Source organism: Apaloderma vittatum, unplaced genomic scaffold, assembly GCF_000703405.1.
Source record: "Apaloderma vittatum isolate BGI_N311 unplaced genomic scaffold, ASM70340v1 scaffold5305, whole genome shotgun sequence".
NCBI lineage: Eukaryota > Metazoa > Chordata > Aves > Trogoniformes > Trogonidae > Apaloderma > Apaloderma vittatum.
In genome coordinates this window covers 501-11,573 of record NW_009717518.1, presented here as the reverse complement: position 1 = coordinate 11,573, position 11,073 = coordinate 501, and the positions used below count along the sequence as shown (strand labels likewise).

Genomic DNA, 11,073 nt, shown 5'->3' with positions numbered 1-11,073 from the left:
TTTCTTATCCTCCACAGCTATTATTTCATAGCTTTTTGGGGAACATTGTGCCAGTCCAGTCTAAACCAGCCACCTCAGTACAGGAATGCAAAGATATTTCAAAAATCTTTTACAGTCGCAGGTTTGTTTGTTTTTTTTAATCAAAGCGTATAAAATTTTAGTCTAGAAAAATAAGTATGGATTGTATACAGTTACTGTGCTTGGCGACTGAAGAGGACAGTGCATCGCTCAAATGGCACAGGCATACCGAAAAATGCAGATGAGAGTATTCCTTAAAACTGTTGGTGTGGGTGTGTTGGGTTTGTCTCATACTTTTAGCCTAAATAGGTGCAAAAAGTATCATTAGGCAGGAAGTCTAGTTGCTGGCAAGGGACTGATGAATAGGTGGCTGGAAGCAGCGCACATGTTCCACAGGCGTGCTCTCTCCGTCGCCGGACTTCAAATACTTGTCCAAAATAGCAATTATTTCGTCGTTCAGAATCTGGAACTTGCGAATTCGCTCAACCATTTTCTTCAAAGGCTGCAAACAAAAAACACAGCAAATGCTGTTACCTCACCTCAGGAGCAATATTATGAATGTTTTCCTTCTACTGCTCACACAGTGAAAATCCAAGGTGCATTTCGGGTTTTGACAGTGCTGCTTTTTGTACATAAAAGGGCAACTTATGGTTGCCTTGTCATAATCTGAATGCATGTATATGAGATTGAAAGCATTAAGAAAATCCCACATACTCAGGAAACCAGAACTCTCACTGACCAGTCTTGAAACTCCAGAATTAACACCTTAAATCTTTTGGTGCTAAAAACCCTGCAGCCCTGGTTTTCAGCACTTCATTCTAAAAAAGCACTTGCTGTATCTACACTGCATCCGAGTACAAACAGCTCTGACGTGTTCGTGTTACCACTAGAGCAAGTACAGAACAGATGTCTTCAACTCACCACGTTCTTTATAACCTCGTCTTTGCCATCATGCTTTTGGACTTTCAACAGGTGGTAGCAGAAATCCAACACATCAAAGCGACGCTGCTGTCCCAAGAGCACAATGATCATACAGCCAGCCCAGTGCAAGCCATCTCCAAAGCACTGCCTGAGACAGGAGACACACCACGTAAAGCACATTTCACCTACATCTTCAGAAACATCTCCACAGGGTATGCTCTGTCATTGGTCATTACACTAAACTACAGGTATATCACCCTAGAATATGTTGACGTTAATCTAGAAACTATGGGAAAAAAAGAAAGTGGGAATTCAACACCACTGCTCCTTTTGGCTGCAGGTATGAACTGAAGGAAACCTCCTATGCTGCTGCCTCCATAATTGCTCTGTGAAAAGCGTGTTACAGCTTGAACAGTTTTTGAAAATCAGATTATTATCAAAATTAACAAAACCAAGAGCTACGGGTCTTGGTTAACTCATGTTAATCATATTAACTTCCAGGTGCTCATTCTTGCTCTTAATTCAGAGACGAAAATACTTGTTAAGAGTTACACGCACCAATGTTCAGTTAATTTAGTTCAGCACCCATAGGGGTCTCACTACTACTGAAAGATGCATGCCAGGGCCTGCTTGTCACGAGATTCTTCGTTATACGTTGGCAATGCTTAAAACAGAGGGTTATTCTCATTACAGATACAATCGTATCTGTGTCCATGGATTATGAGCCCCTCCCAGCAATTGCAGCCCTTTCCCTTGTTTTCCCCACTAAGGCCTTGCTGTTGGGCAAACCAACCCCTTCATTCTCACCCCCCTGCCAGTTACAGGCAGGACAAGCAAAGTACTGTTGCCCGCAGGTGGGCCGCTGGCAGGACGTACTCCACAGTGAACTCGTGCGTTCCCACGGGGATGCAGTAGACAAACTGCATCGCGCTCCACAGGCGATGGAACTCCACGCACTCGTCCACGTGCATCACCCCATTGCTGGGCAGGGGCCCGCGCCAGATGGGATCGTCCAGGAAGGAGCGGATCCTCGTCAGGATAACCTCAAACATGGACAGGCCACAGCAAAGACGTTCTTTGGTCAGCAAGTCCCCTTCTCTCGCGATTGCTATTTGCTAAAGTGGAGAAAGAAAGTGCAAAATCCTGGTAAAAGCCCTTTGACCTTTTTTTTCCCCCCCAAATATACCACCATGTTCTCCAGTTTCACTTGGTTTACTCTAGGAGCAATTTCTCCTGACTTTAAGTGAGGTCAGAGGCCACTAATCTGGGGTTCAGTTCAGTGGAAAAAACATTCAGTGAAAATTGGAAAAGCCCTTTCAAGCAGAAAGGCCAATGCTGTACTAAGTAACACTAACTGCGGTGACGCTAACCCTGGACTAGCCCAGGGAAGTTTAAAGAATCCTTTGCCCGAACACAGAGAGAAAGGAAAACCAAAGGGTTCAGCGCTCTGCTGCTGGTAATGGGCAGTAGCTCCTACCTGCGCTTTCCTGCACATCTCCCTTGGCTGCTGCTGTGAGAGATGAGAAAGCACCACAGACAGCACCAGCAGGCCCAGAAAAAAACCCATAAACTAGCAATGCTCTGTTAGGGCTTGTCCCAGCTTGTGTTGTCAGGGCAAGAGCGCTCCTACTGCAGCAGTGCCTGCCGAGCTGCAGCACCCACAATGATAAAAGCAGTCAGGTCTTTAAGGGAGCGGAACATCTCCCTTATGAGGAGAGGCTGAAGGAGCTGGGTCTCTTTAGCTTGGAGAAGAGGAGGCTGAGGGGTGACCTCATAAATGCTTATAAATACGTCAAGGGGGAGTGTCAGGAGGAAGGAGCCAGGCTCTTTTCAGCAACGTCCAACGACAGGACAAGGGGCAACAGGCACAAGCTGGAACACAGGAGGTTCCACAAAAACATGAGGAAAAGCTTTTTCACTGTGAGGGTGACAGAGCACTGGCACAGGCTGCCCAGGGAGGTTGTGGAGTCTCCTTCTCTGGAGACATTCAAAACCTGCCTGGACACGTTCCTGTGTGACCTACTGTAGGTAATCCTGCTCTGGCAGGGGGGCTGGACTAGGTGATCTCTAGAAGCCCCTTCCAACCACTGACATTCTGTGATTCTGACTTCACTTCAGAGTGCTTTGCGCACTATTCACACCTCCATCACTTGTAAACTGATGAGGTTAGCAGGGAATTAATGCACCACTCACACAGACAGAAAATAGTGCTGAAGCTGCAAAGGCAGTTCAAGAATATTCCCTTTGGTCACTGTGTTTCCAGGAAAAGTCAACTCAGTTCATTTTCCAAGAGTTTCTAATCATCTCGCTGAGAGGGGAATAAATTGTCTACATATATATATACACACATAGATATCTATATCTATGTATATAGATATGCACAAGAAATCTGATTGCTTGTGGTGGAATCTGCCCTAGGACCTCCTAGGCTGGCCCTTACACTGAGAGCGTATCACATACAAATTAGCATTTTCCCCTAGATGTGTCAATTCCAAACAAATCTCAAATGTTTTAAACCTCTGAGCTTCAGCAGCTTTACCAAATCCATGTATCTGAAAAAAAAATAATCCTGTTGTGTGTACAAGCTGGATGTGCAGGTTCTGACCCTGTTATTGGCATGTGCGAAAGGCCAGGCTCTCTACTGCTCAGAAATGTCTTGAATTGCCTCCAATACAAATGAGAGAGATTACCTGGGGCGTTCCTAGTCTTTCAATGAGAGGAACCAAATGTAGTGGAGCATATTTTGATTCTAGTCTCTTCATTTTAGCATCAAGTCTTTCACCCTCTGAAAAAAAAAAGTACAATAATAAATTGCAATTAACAAAATTCTTACTTCCACACAGTCTTTATTCAATATAGAAGAAAACTGGGTATGTTATTTTTACAGGTAATTTCAGTTCTAAGTACCTGGTTCATCTTCCCTGTGCTTTTAAGAAAAATATATATTTTAAAATGTTGCACTATATGTGCAAACAGAAAGAAGGATTTGTAGTAGAATCCGTTTAATTAATTAACTAAATTCAGGAAAGAATATAACGCTTCATTATGCTGCTGCTGCTAACATATTTGAGTCTTACTTTTACTAAACCAAGTAAATTGTCCTTATCATATATAACATGTTTGCATTTGGAAAATGAGGTATAATGAGGGCAGAATCTTATGTATAGCAAGGCTTAAAAAGGCAGTTGGCACTCCCTCATCAGTGGCAAGTAGGAAATGTTTTCTGGCAAATGAGAAAAAACTGTTTACAAAGGTCTGGTTAGTTTTATGCAGAGATGCAAGTAGATACAGTGAGTCTGGCAATATTCTCAAAGGTTTTTAGCTGACAGGATTTCTCCGAGCAGAACAAATCCGCTGGTCTGGCAGCAAGAAACAGAGAGGAAAGCAGACAGAGAAGTAACACAGAAAGAAGCATAAGGAGGACAAAACCAAAAAAGCTCACTTTCTGATGATGAAGGATGAGGAAAGCAGATAAAAAAGGCAACAATCTTGCAAATGTTCACTGCTGCACTCCCAGTTTAGTAAAAAGGCTTGTGAAAAGTCTGCTGGGACCAGGGACCACTTGTATTCACTGCTTGCGTGTATTTATAGGAAGCCTGCTGACAGACTTCCTATATCCTGTGTAGGTCACAAGCCCACCCCATCTAACTGACAATCATAAGGTAAACCTTGGAAAAGCCTCTCACTGCATCCACACAGAGGGGTACTACTGCCCTGGGTACCCATCCACTCGTCCCCGACACAGCATTCCTCCTCTTCCTCTTGTAATTTGCACTGAGCCTCACTATGAAGTGCCTATTTTTCATCCAGGCAAATAAGCCTGAATCTGCTACCCCTGTCCCATAATTAACGTTGGTGTTGTAAAGGATGGCTGGGGACGGTCACTGAAACCACAGCAGCCAGCAAGAGAAATGGAAAGCATTACCCAAGAAAGTGTTATCACATAACCAATACCTTTGACGTGAACCCTGGGCAGGATATTTTGGAACGGTGCTGCGTGCAACAGGTCACACACCTCCTCCAGGGACTGGAATGAAAAGGAAACGAGACATTTAGGACTGAAGAATCCCCAAACCACACCAGATCTCCAAAACAGGCTTACACAAGCTTGCCCACACGGGAACACCAGAGGGCAGCCAGCCTCTGTCACCACTGCAAGGAGCTGCTCCCAGCCCCCCCTCTCTTTGTGGGATCGCTCCAAAACGCAATCCGATTTCACCAGGTTAGATTGGATTCCCAAATAAACTCCAGCAGCTCTCCTCCCACCCTCAGTTTGGCCGTTCGTGAAGGACAGGGTACTTATTAAAAAGACTAATTTGGAGTGAGTAATTTTGGCGTAAAAGCGGCAGACGGCTCCTGTGCAGACAAAGAGCAGTGAAGATGACTCAGTGCCTGGTTATTTTTAACAACTATTCCCACAACCTGTTATCGTGGTGGGAGCATCTCCCTGCCAGGCTGGCTGAGACACAGGACACCAGCAGTGAATCGCCTCTCAGAAATTATTTTACGTCTTTAGGAACGGGAGGAAGGAAATCTCCTGAGTTTTGGCTGCTGAATGTATGTACAGAGAAAATGTAGAGATGACCAGAAGCAGATGCAAGACTTTGCTAAGCCTCTCTCTTTACTTTTGGAGAAGAGACCCTGTTCATTTATAATTCCACAGCACTAGTGCTAGAAGGGATGAACATCAGCCACGTCCTCATCAAGGCCAGAGTACCGGGGCTCATGTGCTTTTCCCAGGTGTAATTCCTTGATGTCAACACCACGAAAATGCGCCTGCTAGGCAGTCAAGATTAACAAGACCCATCCAACAGCAAAAATGCACTACAGACCTACATTTTGTCCTGGGGTAAAGCCTAGCTTAGTTGTGACGGATGACCACAATGGAAGAATACTGAAATGTGTGACAGGACACTACCGAGGGCAAAAACAAGAGGAGGAGCAGTGAGCAGGGGTATATTACTAGAATCTGCCACCAAGGCAGCATCCCGAAGAATGTACCTACAGTGCTGCTGTCACTTCAGTAACTCTCAAGCAGTGAGGGCCTTCACCTGCCTGGCCTTTCACTATGGACCCTGTTAGCCTGAATCCAAAGTAATCCAGTTTCTCATTTTGTTTCAGCTATCCTATTACAGAATATGGTTTCACTGCGTGCCACCTCTTCCTCCAATCACTCTCCACCACGAGGGAGGGATTCCTCTAAATATCATGAACAGGACTCTGAGAACAACTTCATTATCTCATCTAACACCAACAACCCCCTAGAGGTGGAGTCATGTTATGAGGAGCAGCTGAGAGAAGTGGGGTTGTACAGCCTGAAGAAAAGGAGGCTGAGGGGAGACCTTATCACTCTCTACAACTACCTAAAAAGAGGTGGTAGAAAGGTGGGGATCAGTGTTTTCAACCAAGTAACAAGCGATATGATGAGAAGAAATGACCTCAAGTTGCACCAAGGGAAGTTTAGGTTGGATATTAGGAAGAATTTATTTACTGAAAGGGTTATCAGGCATTGGAACAGCCTGCCCAGGGAAGTGGTGGAGTCCCCAGCCCTGGAGGTATTTAAGAGACCAAGTGCTTAGGGATATGGTTTAGCCAAGGGCTTGTCAGTGTAAGGTTAATGGTTGCACTTGCTCTTACACAGAATCACACAGAATCTCTTTGGTTGGAAGACACCTTTAAGATCATCTAGTCCAACCATTAACCTAGCCCTAAACCATGTCACCACTAAATCCAGTCCCTAAGCACCAGTTCAACACATTGTTTAAATACCTCCAGGGATGGTGATTCCACCACACTCTAGTTGAGAGGCATACCTGCCTGCAGCAGGGGAGTTGGATTAGATGATCTCTTAAAGTCCCCTCCAACCTAAGCCACTCTGTGATTCTATGATGATTCTATGCCCTGGGCAGCCTTTTCCTGTTCTATCACTATCTTAAAGGTCTTCATCTATCTAAAGAAATAATAATAAATGAAGGATTTTTTTGTGTGTGCAGTGACAGAGCCCCAGCCAGTTTGCTGAGGAACTGACGTAGCTGGTTTGCAGTCAGCAAAGATCTCCACGTGATGGGAAGCCCAGCCTTGGCGGCAGCGTGTGCTTACACACCATGGGCAGGATGTCCTGTAGACATGGGCAGGGGAAAAGACCCACACCCACAGGTCTCAGAAGCACAACACGAGTAAAGAAAGGGAAGATAGCACACCTGTTGCTCTTCTGGCCCATAAGCAATGCCCACCTTTCCTTCTGCAAGCATCCAAAACTGTGAAGACCAAGAAATTACATGTCCTGCTGTTCTGTACGAACAGCAGATTGTATAACATGAAAGGAGAGTGGAGCGGGGGAAGGGGAGGTAAGGATAAAGAGCAATCGTAGCACCGTGCCTTCAGCAGCGGGCACCTTCGTGTGCTGTAAGGCATTCAGGAAGCAGCTGAAAAGACTGGAAACATTTCCCAGCTTCATTCAAACTAGGACAGATGAACATCTGGCAGAGCAGGCACTGCTGTCAGCCAGACTAGCAGCAAGAAGGATGTCCCAGAAGTCCATGTTAACTTTGCGACGTTTCAGCTGACAGCAGGAGTGACGAGCAGGGAAGGAAAATAACGGTACCAGACATGCAACACATTGACATAAAAGAAAGTAGCCACCCCGTGACTGACAGCAGGAGTGTTGTATTTGATCAGAATTTATGAAGTTCATATTATTTGAACCTCGGGTACTGTACAATGAGGCAGCGTGTGTCACCTAGCAAAGCTGGGCATCCCTGCTATCTCGCAGACACAGAAGCCCTTTGCAAGACTGTAAAAGATCAGAGCAGGGAACAGTTTCTATCCATCTGCCCATTGGCAATAGCAAATCTGCAGATTTCAACCTTGTTATTTATGACGTTAGTTGCTAAAATTTGAGAGTACATTTTGAGAGACAGATGGGTATTAAACTGGCACAGCAGGCACCTACCAGACTCTGTTCAATGAGAAGGCAAAACAGGACGGCATTTCCCACTTCCCGCAAATTCTGGAAACAGACAGTCTTCAATTCTGCATATTCAACGATGTCCTTCAGCTGATGGTGAAAAAACTCCAAGATACCTGAATTGAAGAGAGAAGCAAAAAAATTAAATCTCAGGAGCCAGAACAAAAGCTAGTGATGATGGCAGAGGCACACCTCTTACTTTGAGGAAGCAGACAGAAGATTCTGGTCATAAGAGTCATACGGGTCAAGACTAATTTTTCTTTCTGCCTGAAAAGCACTCCAATTTTCTAACCATTTGCCTATTCAAAGGTTGCCATGAATGTGCGCATGTACACTGTATCAGAGCATAACTAACCAAGGGTACAGGTTTAGAGTTCTCTCTCCATGTATCAGCACACAAGATCTTTTTTTATCTCCAGATGTGCAGCCTAGGGGGAACTGAAATGAGCGTTACTCCAATGCGTTAAAAATCAGAGGTTGTGAAGTGTTAAGCCCATGGTGTGCTGTCATTTTTAAAGAGATAAATCATGCAAAAGGGAGTGCCTAACTTCTCACTCCTGCAAAAGGGAGGCCAGTATAAGAGCTCAGAAAATTATTTCCAGGAGCAGCAAGAGTGATTAGAGCTCTTATCTGCTATTAGTCCTGTTCCAGCCTCTGTCCCCCAACCTGCTGCACTGACACATTCAGTTCAGAGCTTTTCTTTTCAAGGGTGACAGAGCCAGAAAGGAGCAGAGCACTAAAGAGATAGGGAACAGAGGTGGCATCGGGCTGCGACTCTCACAGGGCCACAGATGGCCAGAGGAGATCAGCAACCTCAAAAACAATTAAATACAGAAATAACAAGTCAAGCTGTGCTGGCAAGGATCCATCAGCTCCTGCTGACAAACACAACCAGAACCCTTATTTCTGTCAAAGTTTTGCCAAAAGCTGTTAAAAACCAGCAAAATCTACTATTTTTCAGACCCATGCAATTTACATAAACACAGGTCTTTTTCACCAAACCTCTCCCAAACAAAGGGGACACACCTGCGGATTTCCATTTCCTTCCCCCTCAGCCCCAGGAGGGCTGTGCAGACAAGTCCAGAAAACCCCAGGCTCGACAGCTCCTGTAGACCCCCAATCTAGTCAGCTCCATGGAGGATAAAGTGATACACAGGATGGGCAAGGAAGAGCAGAGAACTACAGTAGGTCAGGCAGCTCTCTGCCTTTCTGTAAGTTATTTTTTATCAGTACTTCTCCATCTGTCTGCACAAGCCTGGCCCTTTTAAAAACCCACCAATAGCTTTGACTGATGACGGAAGAAATTGCATCATGCAAAGATTTCAAATTGAGTGCTACATACAGCAGTTCGTTTCCATTATGCTGAATTAAGTCAGAGAGTTAAATCTCCACCCAATGACATCTAAAGCAATTGAGAGGAGACAAGGAAAGAACACAGATGCCTCCCACCACCTTGCCATGTGCTGTTTGGACGCAACTGATGAACACTTCCCATGCAAGATATTAGACGCTGGAATTGACCCAGCAAGGCAACGGCTCACAAGGGAGTGCACAAATATCGAATACAGCCTGGGGTGTATTTGTTCCGCTCAAAGTCAGCAGAGGAATTTGAAGATGCGCGGTGAAGGAGGGAATTGTGCAGCTAACCCACACATTTCTACAGAAAGCCTCATGTTGTTAAAATCAGTAACAAGAAACATCAGGAAAATGCACTGCAAGAGGATACAGGGCTGGCTCTGTTACACATCAAAGAACTGTTTGTCAACAGAAATCTGCAGTAAACGAGTGTTCCTGCCTGTGCTCAGCAGAGTTAAATTTCAGTCCTAACTTTATTAGTAGTTCAGAGACTCAGCAGAAAAACAGAACTGAAAAACAAATGGAGGAAGGTCAGACACAGCGAGGGCTTGCTGAGTTCACTTTGCTCAAAGGGAGCACATTTAAAGCTAGCTAAAAAAGCTAACAAGTACATGCCAGTGCAACACCAACTCCCTCCTTCCCATAACACAAGGACTATGTAATGAAAAAGCTCTAGAAAAGACCGTCACTGTTCATTCAATGCTATGGTATAAGGGCCCATTGCAATTCCCAGGTGTGTGAGCAGCAACGACCACTTGTTTGTTTGCCGTTTAAACACATTTTCCTCATATCAAGACTTTCTGGAAACAAAAGTTCATTGTGTTATCCTGGATTTAGGTCTGTGCCATTGAAGAAACCAAATCAGAGTATCTACCAACACTTCTGGTCTTAGTATCCATGGCACATACACAGAGATTGATGGTGAACCACCAGAAAGGCTGGAAGGCTCCCCAGAACAGAGACATGGTGGGATGACACCTATGACTGGAGTGTGGGAATGGAAGGGTATCGGCTGTTTAGGAGGGACAGGCAGGGAAGAAGGGGAGGGGGTGTTGCCTTCTATGTCAGTGACAGGCTGGAGTCCACAGAGCTCTGTTTGGGGATGGATGAGGAAACGACTGAGACTTTATGGGTCAGGATTAAAGGGAAGGCACGGGCAGGTGACATTGTAATGGGCATCTGCTACAGGCCGCCTGACCAGCATGACCAATTGGATGAAGCTGTCTACAGACAGATAGAAGTGGCCTCATGTTCGCAAGCCCTCATCCTAATGGGGAACTTCAGCCATCCTGATATCTGTTGGAATGACAACACAGCAAGGCACAAGCAATTCAGGAGGTTCCTGGAATGCATCTATGACAATTTTCTTCTCCAAGTGGTAGAGGAGATTACACTGACCAGCATGACCAATTGGATGAAGCTGTCTACAGACAGATAGAAGTGGCCTCATGTTCGCAAGCCCTCATCCTAATGGGGAACTTCAGCCATCCTGATATCTGTTGGAATGACAACACAGCAAGGCACAAGCAATTCAGGAGGTTCCTGGAATGCATCTATGACAATTTTCTTCTCCAAGTGGTAGAGGAGATTACAAGAAGAGGTGCCGACGAAATAACTGCTCTTTATGTGAGAGAGCAGCTACAATGTACTGAGTACTGTCCAGGGACAGCTGATGAGCAAGTTGAGAGTCTATGGGTCAGAATTAAGGGGCAGGATGGCAGGGGCGATACTGTTGTGGTTGTCTATTACAGGCCACCAGATCAGGGGGAGGAAGTTGATGAGGCCTTCTATGGGCAGCTGAGAGCGGCCTC

General features: G+C 45.3%; 1 protein-coding gene across 1 annotated transcript; it reads right to left on the bottom strand.

The window, feature by feature from the left end:
- LOC104274320 (cytoplasmic FMR1-interacting protein 1-like) lies at positions 1-8,145 on the bottom strand. Its single transcript, XM_009869916.1, has 7 exons — positions 8,106-8,145; positions 7,892-8,022; positions 4,894-4,966; positions 3,630-3,724; positions 1,816-2,054; positions 940-1,087; positions 1-520 (listed from the first exon to the last, which is right to left on the bottom strand). Exons 1-7 carry the CDS (start codon positions 8,143-8,145, stop codon positions 356-358), a joined length of 891 nt encoding a protein of 296 aa, XP_009868218.1. The 3' UTR covers positions 1-355.
- Positions 8,146-11,073: the final 2,928 nt, after the last annotated feature.